At 40.6% G+C, this 16,755-nt stretch overlaps 1 protein-coding gene across 6 annotated transcripts in view; it reads left to right on the forward strand.

Annotated features, from left to right (window-relative positions):
* Positions 1 to 16,755, forward strand: part of NBEA (neurobeachin) — a 1,788,010-nt gene that overhangs the window by 1,112,904 nt on the left and 658,351 nt on the right. For all 6 annotated transcript variants that reach the window (XM_085621699.1, XM_085621702.1, XM_085621701.1 and 3 more), the window contains one exon: positions 9,571 to 9,695. In XM_085621699.1, coding sequence (XP_085477825.1) covers positions 9,571 to 9,695 — 125 coding nt within the window. The remainder of the gene's footprint in view (positions 1 to 9,570; positions 9,696 to 16,755) is intronic.

Raw genomic sequence — 16,755 nt, forward strand, 5'->3', positions numbered from 1 at the left:
TACATCCTGACTCTGACCCGGAGCAGAGGCTCCATTATCTTTTTGGCTCTGACTCTGAACAAAGGAGGACACCCCAGCATGGGGATGGGGATGGTGGGGATGGAGATTCCCCCTACCCCCCCCCCCCCTTAATTCGCAGAGGATGATCACTTTACATGGAGTTACCAGAGGCCAGTAGGCTTGAAACTCCCTCTAGGCAGGATTTCACTCACAAAGTGGGCCACCAATGAAAGAAAGTGCCTCCTTGGAAGTGATGGCCTAGAGGGCAACTGATATTCTAGATTGTCAGCTGCCCTCATTCAGACTAAAACTAAGAAACTTACAGAAATGTTGCCACCTTGGCCAGGCACGTCTGAGCTTAGCTCACTTTTAATGAGGCCCTCACCATTACCTTGATGACCACCTGGTAAAAACTCTCTTCCTGCCCACCGGTAAATAAGCAGTCAGCCAAGCATCATAAACTGGCTCCTGGTGATCCTGATTTTCTTACCAAACATCCTACTCTATAGATCCTTGTGCTTCAGATTTCAAATAAAGAGAGCTCCAATTCATTCCCCATGACTCCACAGGATAAGGGAACACAAGAGGATTGAGGCATTTGCAAGTGTTTGTTTTCCTCACCCAGTCTAGCATTGTGGTTGGTTAATGGCGTCTGCCTATTGGGCCAATGCATGCATGCCTGGTGGGACGTGGCCAGCAAGATCTTGTCTGCAGTCCTGAGAGACTTTAGGGCATTCCCAGCTCAGACAGTTCATGATAGACAAGACACAGCCAAAGGTGTTATCTGTGCTGGACTAGATACTACTGATTGCCTGGGAAGGGCAGGTGGTACCAGTGATGTGCTTCACAGACACATGTGGATGCGAGTCACAGGATTTTCAGGTGCATTGCAAGCTTCTCCCATGGATATGCCTTTAGATGGCTCATACCTTTTCTGTGAAAAGTCAGATTCTGCGCTGGAGCACTTTAAGGTAAGTTGAACCACGGCATGCTCCCTAGGTCTGTTGACCCCTGCCAAGCAGTTTCCACACAAATTCAGAAAGTTCAGAGGGTTGGTGTGTAGGCAAAGAGAGTTCCGCTTCCAGTACGGCAGACACCCAAATCCTTTCAAGGCTACGGACATGGGTCTGGTAGGTAGCTCACCAGCAGGGGCATCAGTACTTCCATTCCCTTTCTGACACAGCCACCAATCTGCTTTAGTTTGCGCTTAGTGGCACAAGCCCATTCACTGGGGGGCAGGACCCAGCACTTCCTATCACGGAGGAAATCCATCACATCTGACAGATGGGTCTTACAAATCATCCAGCATAGCTAAGCCCTACTTTTCGTTTTGCCTCACAAAACATACCCTCTATTAAGAGAACATTTCAGAAAAACACCTGTTGTTTCTTCTTCAGGAGACACGTGTGTTACTCTCCAAAAGTGCTATCGAGAGGATGCGGGACTGAGGAGAGGATTTACACTCTTGCTATTTCCTTGCACCAAAAAAGGATAGGGATCTCTGACCTATTTTAGACCTTCGACCGCTGAATATCTTCCTGCAGAAGGACAAATTTAAAATGCTCACAACAGCCCAGATCCTGTCTGCCCTGGACCACGGAAACTGCATGGTATCCTTGGACCTGCAGAATGCGTATTTCATAAAGCTGTCCTGCAGTTCCACAAATGTTACCTGTATTTCAAGGTAGGTACGGAGCATTTCAGTTTGCTGTGCTCCCTATTCATCTCACCACTGTCCCTTGGATTTTCAAAAAATTGATGTTGGCGGTGGCAGCCCGTCTTCGGAGGTCAGGGATACCGGTCTTCCTCTACCTCAGTGACTGGCTGTTGAAGGTGGGCTCACCACAGTCAGTTGTAGACCACCTACAGATGACGGTGAACTCTTGACATCTTTGGGGTTTCCTATCAATCAAACTTCTTAAAGTAGCACATGACGCCTTTGCAGAGCTTTTCATTCATTGGAGCTGTCTTGGTCACAGTACAGTTCTGAGCCTTCCTTCCGTGGCATGAATCAAGCACATTCGAGGTGTGATCCTGATTTTTTCAGACGTAGTCCTGGATAACATTAGGGCAGGTCTCAGACTTCTTGTGAGCTATGCCAGGTGGCATATGGGTCTGCAATAGAATCCGAAGGGCCAATAGCCCCAGCATAATCAAATCTGACAGATGTCACAGAGTTCAGACGAGATGGCGATTCTCAGTGGTGGCTGCTCAAATGCATTTGATCCTGTGGCAGCCCCCTCTCCCTTCCCCCACATAGAGCTGGCAGTGATGATGAATGCATCTCTAGTGGCTTGAGGGGCCATGTAGGTGAGTGAGAGATCAGAGGACATTGTTCTACAGCAGAAGCTCGGATCCACATCAGTCTGTTGGAGTTGCGTGCCATCCATCAAATGGAGGCTAGTATAGATTCTCATGGACAACACCACTGCCATGTAGTGTTTCAACACTTAGGGAGGGTAGGGGTCCTGTGTCCTGTGCCAAGAGGCTGTGCCTCTGGAGTTGGTTGCAGTGCCAGGGCATTTCTATGATAATGAACCATCGAGCAGGGTCCCTGAATACCAGAGTGGACAAGTTGAGCTGATGACATCTGACAGATTGAGAGAAGCATCTACCTTCTGAGGTGATGCAGTGCATCTTCCAACAATGGGGATAACATCTTATCAATAGACATTTTTTTCAAAGATTTTACTATCTAGGTAATGATATTAAAACTTTTAATTTCCTGCTTATGGCCTTTCTAACTATAAGATTCAAACTTTTGACACGAGACAATTATGTAAGAGTGGTCTCCACAAATAATACGCATGCCGCAAAACTGCCTGACTTCACTGTAGATGAAGGCTCCACAAAGTAAGGTGCCCAAATATACGAGTGCGAAATCGGACATTCTTCTAAATTTAAATCCTGCAAAACTAGGTATTTAAACAAATTAAATGTTGATAGTTCATAAAAATGTTGGAAATTCATCTGGCTCCAGCCCCTCAAAAGTAATTAGAAAATGTATGTTGGAGATTGATAACAGGCTATTGTAGAATATAGATGTTTTGAACGAAAGTGGAAAAGCACTTTGTAGTATGTGCTTTCTGTAGTCTTTTGAAATGATTAAGCACATTGGGTGATGACTGTGCTTATGCAGGATAGTGTAAAAACAACATAAACACAAGGTATTCACTATGGACTATAGCACATGTATAGGACTATTACTCTGGGTATAAAACCCAAACAGGTAAATGGTACAAGTTAAATTAAGCTGTTGACTGAAGGGCAGTTAAGATGAAAATTGTAGAGGGTTGCCTGTCAGAGTATGACTCTATCCCTTCAAATCCCGGATCATGTCACTATTTAAAGAAGTTCTCAGGCCTCTTCATTGAGCCCTGTACTCTTTAACATCTATGGGGCACCCCTTGGCTCAAGTAGTAAGGTCCTGTGGCCTTGGTGCCATCTCGTATGCAGATGACACACAATTGATTATTTCCATGGGCCCTAACCCCGAATCCATTAAACCGAAATTCATGGACTGTATGAAGAAATTTGCTTCCTGGATGTCCCAAAATGCTCAACGGTGAAAAATCTGAAATTGTGCTGTTCTGCAGGCCCATGACCGCTGGATGGATGACTGGTGGCCAACCACATCAGGCACCCCTCCTCAACCCAAAAAGGTGGTCACAAATCTAGACATCCTAATTGACACAATGAGAGAGCAGGTGAAAGGTACATGCGGCACCTGTTTTGGGATAATGCGAATGTTGAGAAAAGTATTCCAATGGTTGCCTCTCTACGCAAGAAAAACTCTCACACAGGCTCTTGTTGTTAGCCGCTTAGACTACAGAAACGCCCTAGCGGTAGCAACTAATGAATCTCTCCCATCAAGACTACAAGTGGTCCCAATTACCGCAGCCTGTCTTGTTCTAAAGCTCCCATCCCGCACTTATCAGATCACTGCACTGGCTTCCTGTTAGGAAGCAAGCTATTTTTAAGCTACTGTGCCTGGTACATAAAGGCATTAAGGCAAAGGGCCGGCATATCTCAAAAACATTCTTTCTATTTATCGGCCTACTAGAAATCTGAGATCCAAGGATCAATTCTTGCTCTACCCACGCTCCATTTGTACAGTCCGACATGGCGTGCGGTCTTTTTCATTTCTGGGTCCTTTCCCCTGGAACAGACTTGCGTTTCACAATCCCACATGCTCTGATTTTGTTTGTTTCAAAACGTGACTCAATACCTTTCCCTTTTGATTGCACTCTTTTTTTCGTCCTTCCTCTGGGTCAGTGCTTCAGTGCCGAGATACCCCTTCTGTGGTGATTCGTCACACAATATGAAGTGTTGGCAACATAGCATGAACTAAATAAGCACAAGTAAACAAAAATAGTTGAAGAAGAATGACCAATATTATATTTGTACAGGACGATGGGAATCCAGTGTTTATGTATTTTGTAATGTGCAACATGCAATGTAGAGGTTACGTCAGCATACTGGCTGGTAGAGCCTGGTCACTTCAGCACAAGCATTTGAAGTCCTGTAGGTCATGTGCGCAGCTAAAATGTTTGTCTGAAGTGGATATTTGTCCTGAACCTATGTTTAGGTTGGAATATCCGTTACAAGCTTAAGGACTACAAAACATGAGCCCCTGTAAACAAGGAGCCATCCTCCTTGTAAATTCTTCTAGGTAGTCTTTGGGGAAATCAAAAAAGGCTCGGAAAAGACAGAGCGTTTAGAAAAACACCAAAAAAAGGTTAGACTGTCATGTGACTAGAGAACTAAATAGAAAGAAAATTGACCAAAGGTTTTGGCTTGAATGTTTACGGTATGGGAAAGTCTGATTTCCAACAGATAATACAGTGTCAGAGATGCAAGTTGGCACACCAGTGAGCCTATGGAATATGAGTGATAACATTAGTATAATTTACATGATTCCTGGAGGCATCGGTTGTAGACCCGGCATATTAAACGACAGGCTCTAGATGGCTGAAAGGAGCTGTTCGGTTGCTCTGCAAATAAGTGGTCAAATAGAGGAAACCACATAACAGATACATTTGTTTAAATGTAATAGTAATTGCTTGATGAAATCACGAGTCGGAGAGAGAGATCTGTGGAGTATTTTTCTGCTTACTAGAAAATAGAAATAAACATAGATTCATGATAGAATTGGTTCGTTTTTTTGACTGTTTGATGAAACAATTACATTAAAAAGGGCCTTGGGGCCAGATCCACGACCATTCCATTTTGCGAGTCGCAAATTGCAACGTTTTGCGACTTGCAAAATGGAATGTACAACAGTGTCTCAGACACTGTTTGCGATTCCTAATGGGGTTGCAATTGACCTGCTTCATCAATATTCATGAGGCAAGCGCAATTTGCGACCCATTGGGAATGGCTAGCACTCACAGGGATGGTGGTCTGCTGGGGTCAGCAGACCACCATGTCTGTGACGGGCTGCATTTAAAAAAGAAAAATGAAGCATTTCTGTCAGTGCTTTTAAAAAATATTTTTGCATCCATTCATAAAGGGGAAGGGGTCCCCTGGGGAGCCCTTCCTGTTTGCGAGTGGCTTACCACCTATTTGAAGTAGGTGATAAACTGCAAGTGTTTTTGCGATCGCAATTGCGGTTGTAAAACAATGGTACATACCAGTACAAATCGGTAATAGGAAGGGACACCCTTGGCACGCCCCTCCTAATAGCGACTCGCAAACCCTATTTTGCGAGTCAGTAATTGGTTCCTGACTCACTAAATAGGGTTTGTACATACCACCACTCTTTTTAAGCGGTCGCCAACGGGTTTGATTTCCCATTTGCCACCACTAAAAATGGTTGTACATCTGACCCTTGGTACTAGTCACTTTTGATTTCAGCTCGCTGTTGGGGATTTGGCATGTTGCCTTATATTTCTTTTATTCTGTGCTTAATGCTCATTTCCTTTGTGTTTATTCCTTTGCCTACATTCCGGGATTATTTTGCCGATTATGTTTACAATCTGTGATCTGAAGATGTTATAGGTTTTAAGATTGATTTGAACTGAATGTTCTCTGAACTTCAATAAATGACTTGTTCCTTCACTAATAGGAGTCCTCAATCCTTTTTATTTGGCTTGAAATTATATTTTAGAAAACGATTCAAATAACTGGGACAGCCGGTGACTGAAATAGTTAAGTGGCGAATGCCAGGTGAATGTGAAAGTAATTCTGTTGTTAGGGACAGGACATGAATGTACATCCAGATCAATCATAAACAAGGGACTGCAACTATAGGGCACCCGGGGCAGGGCAAATACAACATAACAAAAGAAAAACCCAGACAAACCATAATATCTTACTGAATCTAAGTCAAGAAACTTTTTATGGTCAGAAAGATTTGTTCTTTAAATATCAGTTTTATTTAATTTTTTCTTTAATTTCCATTTATACATATATCCAAATATTACACAGCTCTAATATATAGTGAATGATAATTTGCAGATCACAGTACAAAAGATATGTTTATCTAAAACCACTGCACCATGCCCACTACCATTTATCCAACACACCAACACTCACTCATTTCATACTTTCAATTTCATAAAAACGTAAACATCTTATATGGACTTTTTTTTTTAACACATTCCTCATTTATCAAAATTAATACAGTTATATACTCTTATTTCAAAGTGCTCTTTCCATGATTGTTCATTGTTTGACTGTTATACATTTTTCTTTTCCATAACCTTTTCTTTATTGGCTGTAAACGATAACCAGTCGTTTAGTGGCTATAGATATTGTTCTCTGCACGTTTCGGCAAAAAACGCCTTCATCAGGACAGCCACTTTTCATTGGAGCAAAACTGGCCTGCAAACGACTGGAAGTCGATAAAATGGACTCGCGATTACAACCCCTATTAATCTGGCACCCTATGTCTTGTGTGCCTGTCCATTATCCCATCCCTGAGAGGAGAGCAGCGCAGGCACATGTATGGTCACGAAAGCAGCACACTAATAAGAACGGCATGTACTTGAACAAAATAAAGCTATAAATAAAGTTAAAAAGCTGCAAGGTGTGCTTTTAGTCTACATTGTGGAAGTTTGGTTTAAACTTCAGTAGACCTTTTTATGATTTTGAGAAAAGCTGCAATACCTGAGCTGAAAAGGCAGACAAGATATAGGGTGCCAGATTAATACAGATTGTGAGTGTCAGTCCAGTTTATCGACTTCTGGTCGTTTGGAGGCCAGTTTTGGGCCAATGAAAAGTGGCTGTCCTGGAGAAGGAGTTTGTCACCAAAACGCGCGTAGAATAATATCAATAGCCACTAAACAAATGAATATTGTCTATAGCCAATAAAGGAAAGGTTATGGATAAGAAAAATGTTTAACAGTCATACAGTGAATAGTCGAGGAAAGAACACATTGAAATAAGTTTATATAGCAACAGTATTGATTTTGCTAAATGAGCAATATGTTAAAAAAAAAAATCAAAGTCCATATAAGATGTATATGCTTTTATGAAAAGTGGAAGTATGAAATGATTGTGAGAGAGAGTTGGTGTGTTGTATGGATGGTAGTGAGCAAGTTGCAGTGGTTTAAGATAAACATATATTTTTTACTGTGATCTGCAGATTATCACTCACTATATTTTTGAGTTGTGCAATATTTTGATATATGTAGTAATGGGGATAAAAAATATTAAATAGAATTGATATTTAAAGAATGAATCTTTCTGAGCATAAAACGTTTCTTGACTTAAATGCATGAATATATTATGGTTAGACTGAGTTTTTCCTTTATCTTGTAAATCCAGATCAAACATAGGACTGGCGATATTCAGCTTCATCATAGGTAATACGGCTGAAGGACCATATGCCTATAGTTTAGTCAATATCCACGTATGCAGCTGTGTTGATAGTCAAGAGTGAAATTGAATTAACAAGGTGCAATCTGAAAACAAAGATCAATAGTTAATTGTATAGTTGCAAAGATTTATTGAAAAATATTGCAAAGCAGCACATTTTCTCTACAGAAACTAGGGGCAATAGTATTAATGATTAGGGGATATCACTAAATTGTGTGAGATGTTAAGTAATTAAATCCAGGGATGTTTAAAGTGCTAAAAAGGACAAGTGGAACACATTGGCAGAGGCATTGCCGTTCGGACAAATCTAAAAAAAAAAAACCTGAGTAATGTGTCTATTTCTGATGGCATGCTACAAAGAGACCTTAAAAAACTAGTATAAGACCAGAAGGGAGCTACTATGCAAGACCAAAAAGAAAGGCAGCATAAAAGAAGATAAAGTACCTTCAAATATACAGTCGAAACAAAAAACGGTTTAAGAAAGAAATGCTGAAATATAAAAAGTATTTAACAATGTGCAGTGAAAAATGCCAAAACGGTATTGGTAAAGGGATCAATAAATGTGTTTAAAGAAAAACTGCATTCAACCAAATCTACAGTGTAGTAGAATGTTTAATAAAACACAAACTGCATGTCTAGTACCTCCAGGTTACAGTGAATTTCTCTGCTTCTAGCATATCTATACAAATACAGTCTTCATCATCAAAACATTTTGCTAAATTTATAAAACGTGCAACTAAGAAAACTCAAACTGAAATTAATTCTGTGAGCGCGTTCATAGATACTGAAAAAGCATATAAAGAAAAAAAACACAAAAGTACAACAAATAGCTAATTGATCACACCATTTCGAGTCTTCACTTGACCTGGACAGTTATTTATTTTTAAAACTATGCCGTGAGTGAAAAAGTTATGTTTGTTTCCGTGTACTTACTGGCCATTACTTCAGGGCTAGTTAAAGAGCTTCAAGTATTAGTTCTTCAAATGGAATTTAAGCTATTTTAGCCTGAAAGAAGGAATGGATGCTAATGGCCTATATTCGCTCGAGGCTATAAAATCTTCTTATAGCCCTGTTAAGCGGTAGAATAATAATTTACCAAGACAATTACCACAGGCTGGAATATTTTTGCGAGGTTTAATTCGGAGGTATTAATAATAAATAAACTGCAATTTTCTCAGGTTGCTGGGGGCAGTGGAGAATTATTTTAATGAATATTTCAGTGCATCATTTTAAACGCAGAATTCAAGTGCCCCATAATTTCGCCATTGTAAATTCAGTCTGCAGAGGGGCCCTCGTCATTAAACGGTAAACTATTTACACCCAGGCCCACACGGTGATTTACAGGCCTTGTTAAAACCATTGGGAAAGAAAGCGAGGCGTGCCATTAATACGTGTAATCTGATGCATTTCTTAATGGGCCCGCTGTGATTAATGATTTTAGCAGTAAACTGCGCGCTTCAGGCCAGACCGGGCTGAGCTCCTTAATACCCAAATAAAATGAGGGAGCTGTGTTGGGGTTGTCGTTTTTATTTGCTTCGAGCTTGCCCTGATATATTTCACGTTGGTGTTAAATATCTGGCATTTTCTAGCCAGATGTGTACATGGCGGCTATATTTATCACCTTTACCTGTCCACTAATCTGTCTACCAATCTGTTTCTTTTAGGACTAGTTGTACATGTTAAGGTGCGTAGTATGTGGCGGAGCTAACATGTCAAATGTAAAATTTTCTTTTCTTTTTAACTTCACAGTCAACTTCATGATTTCTGGCGCCTGGATTACTGGGAAGATGACCTACGGCGACGTCGGCGATTTGTTCGGAACGCGTTTGGGTCCACGCACGCCGACGCCATGCTCAAAGCTGCCGTCGAATATGGTCAGTCTTTTTTCTTTACCCTGCCTCCCCTCTGACGAGCGTCTCGCGCACTCTGTGTATGTATGGAAAGCGCCATGTTTGTGTGACGCAGGTTGTGGCGCAGTCTTAAATTGCGAGCAGCAAGGTCTGGGAGTTAAACTAGGAGTATTGCTTTCAGTTTATTTCTGATATAAATTAAAATACAATATTAGAATATATTTTAAATTTACCAGCTGTGTATGTAACTTGACCAAAGTAAAGATTGTTCAACAAACACCTTAACCCGATGCTTTTCTTGGATTTTACCGAATTTTGCTTTGCCTGAAACATGCTTTGGACTTTTTATTTACGATTTCGGTATTCGCATTATACTGTTATCCTTTCCAGCATCAAACACTTATTTAACATCAATATTTCCCTTATGCCTCTTGGAGATATTAGCGAGTTGAATAATTTATGACATCGTCACGTTAAAAAGCAGACGTGTGGCAGTTTGATGTATTTTCAGCCTCCGGGGTTGGGCTATGATTTATACCTGCTTGAGCGCTGTGTAATTTTTCATGGAGTGCTTGGTTTCCATTCATTTTGAAATCATTTTTGGTTATGGTAATATTTGAAATGGTACGCACAAACATGCTCTCAATATTCTTTCCATAGAATCTGAAGGTATGTTCTTAAAATCTAGAGTTCCAAGATGGCTTCCTTTTGCATTTGTTTATATTAGCAGTAGTAGGTTGTTCTCAAATGATTTCTACATGTTTCGTGTTTCTCTTCACTGCGCTTTCAACCAGTCTTGTTAAAGATACTTCATCAATATTGTTATTTTCTTGACTTCAAATTATCCCCTACGCTGTCTGTAGAAAGAGCGGATGAGGTGTGCAATGCCTCTGTTTCCATCTGCAGGCTTCCTTGTGCTTTTGATCAAAGCCTTCATCTTAAGTAAGTTTGATAGGCCCTCAAGAAAGAAGGCAGGCATTTCCTGTCCAGCACAAAAAAATGCAGCCATACTGCAGAAGGACACAATTAATCAGCTACTTCTTTGGTGGGACATAATGTGTGCTGAGGATTTGAGATAAGAGGCTCCCTAGGTTGCTTAGAGATGTGCCTGCTTGCCACCTGATTTACCCGCGCTCTGTCACACTCAAAATGTGACCTTGATCAACAGAAGGGGTCTCTCTGAGTAATCCTATATTAAATCAGCATTGAAAAATCAAGCGTTGGTCTACAGCCTTGTTGCCAGAGTAGCTTGTTGAACAAGCGGTGTGAGAATATTCAATATGGCCCAAAATCCAAACATAAAGCTGTTCTGAAGGCTATTTAATTAACTATTCTTCTCGCTGTTTTTACTCATATGTTCATCATAGTTTTGAAACACCACTACTGATTCTAAGATTACTTTTGGTATATAGCGTATTTCTGATTGCGTTCCATGTAGGAAGCTGTTTTTTTCTAAGTTTAAGTTATGTACTCGATGTTTTTTGTTCACTGTAGAAAGTTTTGGTTTCCCTGGGGTTTGTTTCTGTTTTAAAATTATATAAGGCATCGCACAACCTATTTTTAAAACTCTTTTGTGAGTGCCCATAGTGAGTCATTGAAGATTCAGATCCATTCAGCTTACAAGAGCGAGGTGTGAAAAGTATAGGTGTGCAAAATTGCTTAGTTTGTTTTGTGAGATGTCATGAAATTTCATAAAATTATGCTTTTAGAGCGAAATGTGTTTTACAGGTATATTGCCTGATTGTTTTCATGCAAGCTCACACTTTACCTATAAAAGTTGTGCAAGATACCACACAGGAGTCTAGTTTGAGCATTACATCTCTCCAGACAAGACATTTTCTGTGTGAATAAGCCACTAGCATGCAAACAATTTTGAGACATTTCTTAATGTCAAATCTCAGATAACACAAAATTAGGAAATTATGCAATTTTAACCTTATAGTTAACGGTGTAAACTGGGTCAGAAAGGCCATTGGTAATGTTTTTGAATATTTCCAGAGTTATGACATATTGGGTGTTCATAACATTTCCAGTGGCCTCTCTCTGCCTCTCCCCCAAGAGCACCTATGTTTCCACTCTAATTTTGAAATTATAACTGATGGAAATTTGTAACAAGCATTGGCATAGCCAATAGGTCTCGCCTTTGGGACCTTATAAGTGTTTAGCCATGCAACAGTTGCATAACTAAACACTTATAAGGTCCCAAAACCGAGACCTATTGGCTATGCCAATGCTTGTTTTAACTGCTGCAATCTATTGAAGCCTCACGGAGAACATCAAAGCATCCGTGCGGCCGCAAAAGTGATCGCGATCAAACATCAAAACGGCCCGAAAGTGAAAGTAATTGCGGTAAAGCGTGACGCGCGCGCCCGCGCACATGCACTGTAGGTCTAGGCTGGCCTGGTAGCACTTTTTGGAGCCCTCACAAAATGTCTCGCCAGACCAGCGCATGCGCTGGGTCAGGCGAGACCTAAAAATGGGTGATTTCCAGCAGTCTGGGACTGAGATAGAAAACGGCCTAAAATCTGACTATGTGAACCAAGAAGTGATGATTCTGACCCCCATATTGATATGCATTAGTTAAATTGAGTATGTGTTTGACTAGGATTGAGCACTGGAATTCATTTCAGTGCAGTGTGATTCAAGTGCTTGCATTCATGATTGCACTGACTGTGCAATGGACAGACACTTGTGCATTTTGAATTAAAGATCTGCTGATGCCAGAACATTGCTAACTCTGAGTGACGTGCCTACATTTTACTTCTAGGATAGCACTTTACAACAGCAACAACGCCACAAGTGCTACGTCAGACCCACCTCAAGCCCAGTAATGCCGCTGCCTTGCCTTACACAGATTTAATTCAAGGAGGGCCAGGGCGGTGTGTTCCATCCTCATGTCTCTTTCTGAATCATTCAGTGGTGTGGGGCAGATGGCTGGGCTGCCACTGGTGTGGCTACATTTAGATTTGGATTTAGAAATGCAACCAAAACAATTAGAAACTTTTTTGCATAAGGTGTAATTTCACATAATAAGATTTCGGTAATTATGAACATTTCACCAGCGTAACTAGCAGCTGAGGTGATGTCTCTGAAATCGAGCCACATTGCGATAAGAATAGCTGAAAAAAGAGTTTAAACAATTTTGCACTTTTAGAAATCATTTGAATTGTTTGTAAGAATAGAGCCATAAGGTGGGTCCTTCATGCCTGAATATTTATATACAATAAAAGAAAATGCTCATTTATGAGCAGACAATATTTAAAGGATCTTAAGACAGAGGAATACTCCAACATTTATATTTTTAAGCATACCTCTAGAGGGAGCTGTTTTCACCCTGAAGGATCAGCTGGTCCTAAGGAAAAAGAGAAGAGAAATTTACAAGAGATGTTGCACATTAGCACCATGTAATCCAGTGACTATAATGAGGCGTGCAAAATAATACAATGTAATTAAAATGGCAGCCAAATTATGATTTTGGTGCATGGGACAACTTTCACCCAATTAGATCACATCTACAAAGACCTTTGATGCAATGGGCGCATCTTGCACATAGCAAGCTTTCCTTTTGCGAGTGTATAAAGGAAGAACCAGCTACGCACTGTTGATGTTTCACTTGGATTTGGTCTTGAACCTCTACTTTCAATGATGTTTGAAAACAATATTTTTGCTGTAATGGAACTTGGGTCAACCCTCCATTTTTAACTTGGGATAACTCTGTTATGTACTCTGGCAAGGATGATGCCCCCTCTATACATGTGTCAAAATTATAAGGCAAGGCAGGTGTAAGCAGCAAGAGAGAGGACACAAATTATATGTTTCCTGACTAGTAACAGCCATCTTACACCTATACCAGATTCCAAGTTCAATATAAAAAGAAGAAAAAACTTGGACTTTTACACAGACTTTGAAACATATTTGCATTTGTGCATGTCAGGGCTCTACTTGTTTAAGGCGAGTCCATTTAGGCAGTGCGGAACCAGCAATTGTTTTTCAGCTGCTACACAGCCTGATTCACCAAACAAAAAATATAGCCCTACTTTGACTTGCATCGATTTCTGCATTTTTCAGGATTCACAGAATCTCATGGAGTATGCTTCAGAAATCTACACATGTTGTAGATTTCTAGGCGTCCTCCTTTTCCGCTTGCTTAACGGCTGCCGGTTATTTGCAGTGTCCAGAAAGCTGGCATGGTGGAAACATGCACGTGTACTTTTTACCTTTTATTTACCCTTTAAATATTTTTTAATGTGATAAAAAAATATTCTGTTAGACCCCCTAACAATATGCAAGTTGTTGGTACCTTTTTCCTCACACTTTGTGAGTATTCTTTATCATTAAATTATAACATACACATTTATACAAGCAAAAGAAACAAGCATTGGCATAGCCAATAGGTCTTGCCTTTGGGACCTTATAAGTGTTTAGCCATGCAACAGTTGCATAACTAAATACTTATAAGGTCCCAAAAGCGAGACCTATTGGCTATGCCAAGCGGGCGTGCGGCCGCGAAAGTGATCCCGATCAAACATCAAAGCGGCCCTGCGGCCGCGAAAGTAATCGCGGTAAAACGCGGCGCGCGTGCCCGCGCTCATTCACTGTAGCTCTAGGCTGGCCTGGTAACACTTTTTGGAGCCCTCTCAATAAGTCTCACCAGACCAGCATGTGCGCTGGGTCAGGCGAGACCTAAAAAATGGAAGAAAAATCACAAAATATTCTAATCAAATCTTTTTTTAACTTTAAAGTTAATTGTGTAAACTGAGTGAAAATGGACAATAATTATGTTTTGAGTACCTCCAAAGTCATGACATATTAAGTAGGAGTACCCGTGGTCCCACCTTTAATATTGAAATTCAAGCGGCAGGAAAGTTGCAGAATTTGAGGATTTCCAGTAGTCTGGCATTGAAATAGAAAACGTCTTCAACTCCGATTCTCTGAACCAGGATTTGTAGTTTTCTGACCCTATGTTCATCTGCATTGCTTAATTTGAAGCAGTGTTTGCCAGGGTTTCGTCCTGGAATACAGTTCATAGCTCTGCAGCTGAACGTGCTTGCATTCTTGATTGTACTGACTGTGCAGTGGCTGGAGATTTGTGCATTTGCATTAAAGATGCGGTGATGCCAGAACATTGTTAACTTTAAGTGACATTCACACATTTTACTTCAAGGATAGCACAGTTAAGATGGTAGAGGTGCCATGAGAGGTCTAAGTCAGAGCCACCACCAGCCAACCAATGCAACAGCCTTACCATACACAGATTTAAATCAAGGAGGCCTAGCTGAATCGTTCAATTATAAGGCAGCTGGCTGGTCTAACTCTGCTGTGGCCAGATTTGCATTTAGAAACCCATAAACCCATAAATAGGAATCCTTATATTGTCCTGTGGCTGACGGTATCTACAGAATCATAGTTTTTCATTGAATTCTGCCACTGTTGATTATAAATGGTGGAACCTCCAATTTTATGAACTCAACAATGACCATATTTGTAATTTACTAATGCACAACGTTTTGTGAAGGAGGCTACATATTAGTGGCTTTGGTTATTATCCGCATTTTTCTATAGTTGTAGTTAAGAATTTAATTCAAGAGCTAAATTTGAGGTGTGGCTCCTACCTTTATCATCACTAAGATGACACAAGTAGCCCGTACTTTGGTCAGGACATGGCATAATTATTATGCATCATCACACAAGTCTTGTAAGGGGACTGAAGATAGAGTGTTTGCATATAGTTCCGTGAGATGTGGTGGTGTATTATGGTGACACTAGACAGCTGCATAAGCACCACCAGAAAGAGGGTACCATTACCTCAGTGCTATGGGGAGAAACAAGCTGTCACTTGGACTTCGGTGCCAAGAATCTTCCATTCGCTGCAGACTTATCCTTGAACTCCCTTAAAAGATGTCTCTTGCAAGATCAGTTCATTTTTACTTGCTAGTGAGGATGTAATCCTCCACACCCATATGGAGTCAAAATTCAGACTGTTCCTCCTAGTGGAATCTGTTTTTCCTCCCATTTATTTCTGTTTTTCCTCTTTAGAATTTAGTTTACTACTAAAAAGGGTCTTTGTTCCTTTTTGTTAAATATTTTCATGTATTTGTGACCGTGAAATACAGTTATACAATGTACACATATGTATGCATCAGAAGATAAGCATTTGTCAGTAACTGTTCTAGCCTTTCCAATTAAGTGCTCGATGAACACTTTGAAAAAACAATGATGACAGCCTGTGGCACAAGTACAATGCAAAACAGAAACCAGAAATTGGGAGTGAAATGTTTGCAGTGGGATTTAAACATATTTTGCAAAGGTGACTGTTTGCAGCATATTGCCTTTGCTTCAGCCAAATGTTTTGATGCATGGAACTCGTGAAGAATGTGGCCATCTGCATTTTACATGATTATGTATTGGGAAGGGTTCTTAAGATTAGACAAGAATCGGTGGTGAAAGTGATTATTTCTTTAAAACAGATGTTTTTTCTTTAAAAACTGCTCTCTATAGAATATCTATTTTGCTATTTGAACAGAACGTTTGCCAGCTATGTTCTAAGTTTTCTTAAGTCCGCTATACATAAATTCCCATAATTGCTCAGAAATGTTTGATATAAATTCATCTGGTTTGCTTCAATTACGTGATTTCATTATTAGATGTTAAAAAGTAGGCATGACTTCTAAAACCATGGTCGTGATTCAGAAAGTCTTTCTTTGCAAGTCCGATTTAAACACAGAAAAGTTTCCAAGTCTGCGTACAATAGCTTTCCTAATATACAATTGCTGAATCGTAGCTGTGTATGCAGGTTTGTCCAGATTTTAGGTCTCGCCTAGCGAAAGCAGTGCATGCGCTGCCCTCGCTATTGCGAGTACTTTGTGGAATCGATTCCGCGAAGGGCTTGCGTGCACGCATCTGCATGGACAAACATGGCTGCTATTGCCATTTGTCCATAGCAGACAGCATGCGCGTGTCCGTCGGACTGTGGACAGTCCGACGCCATCTTGCGAAGCTTTCGTTGTCATAGCAACGAAAATGCCGCTTCACTTGTGCTTTGCATTTTATTTTTGTTGTCTGTCCCCCCGGGGCACAAGCAGGC

The sequence above is a fragment of the Triturus cristatus genome, chromosome 8, assembly GCF_964204655.1.
Source record: "Triturus cristatus chromosome 8, aTriCri1.1, whole genome shotgun sequence".
Classification (NCBI taxonomy): Eukaryota; Metazoa; Chordata; class Amphibia; order Caudata; family Salamandridae; genus Triturus; species Triturus cristatus.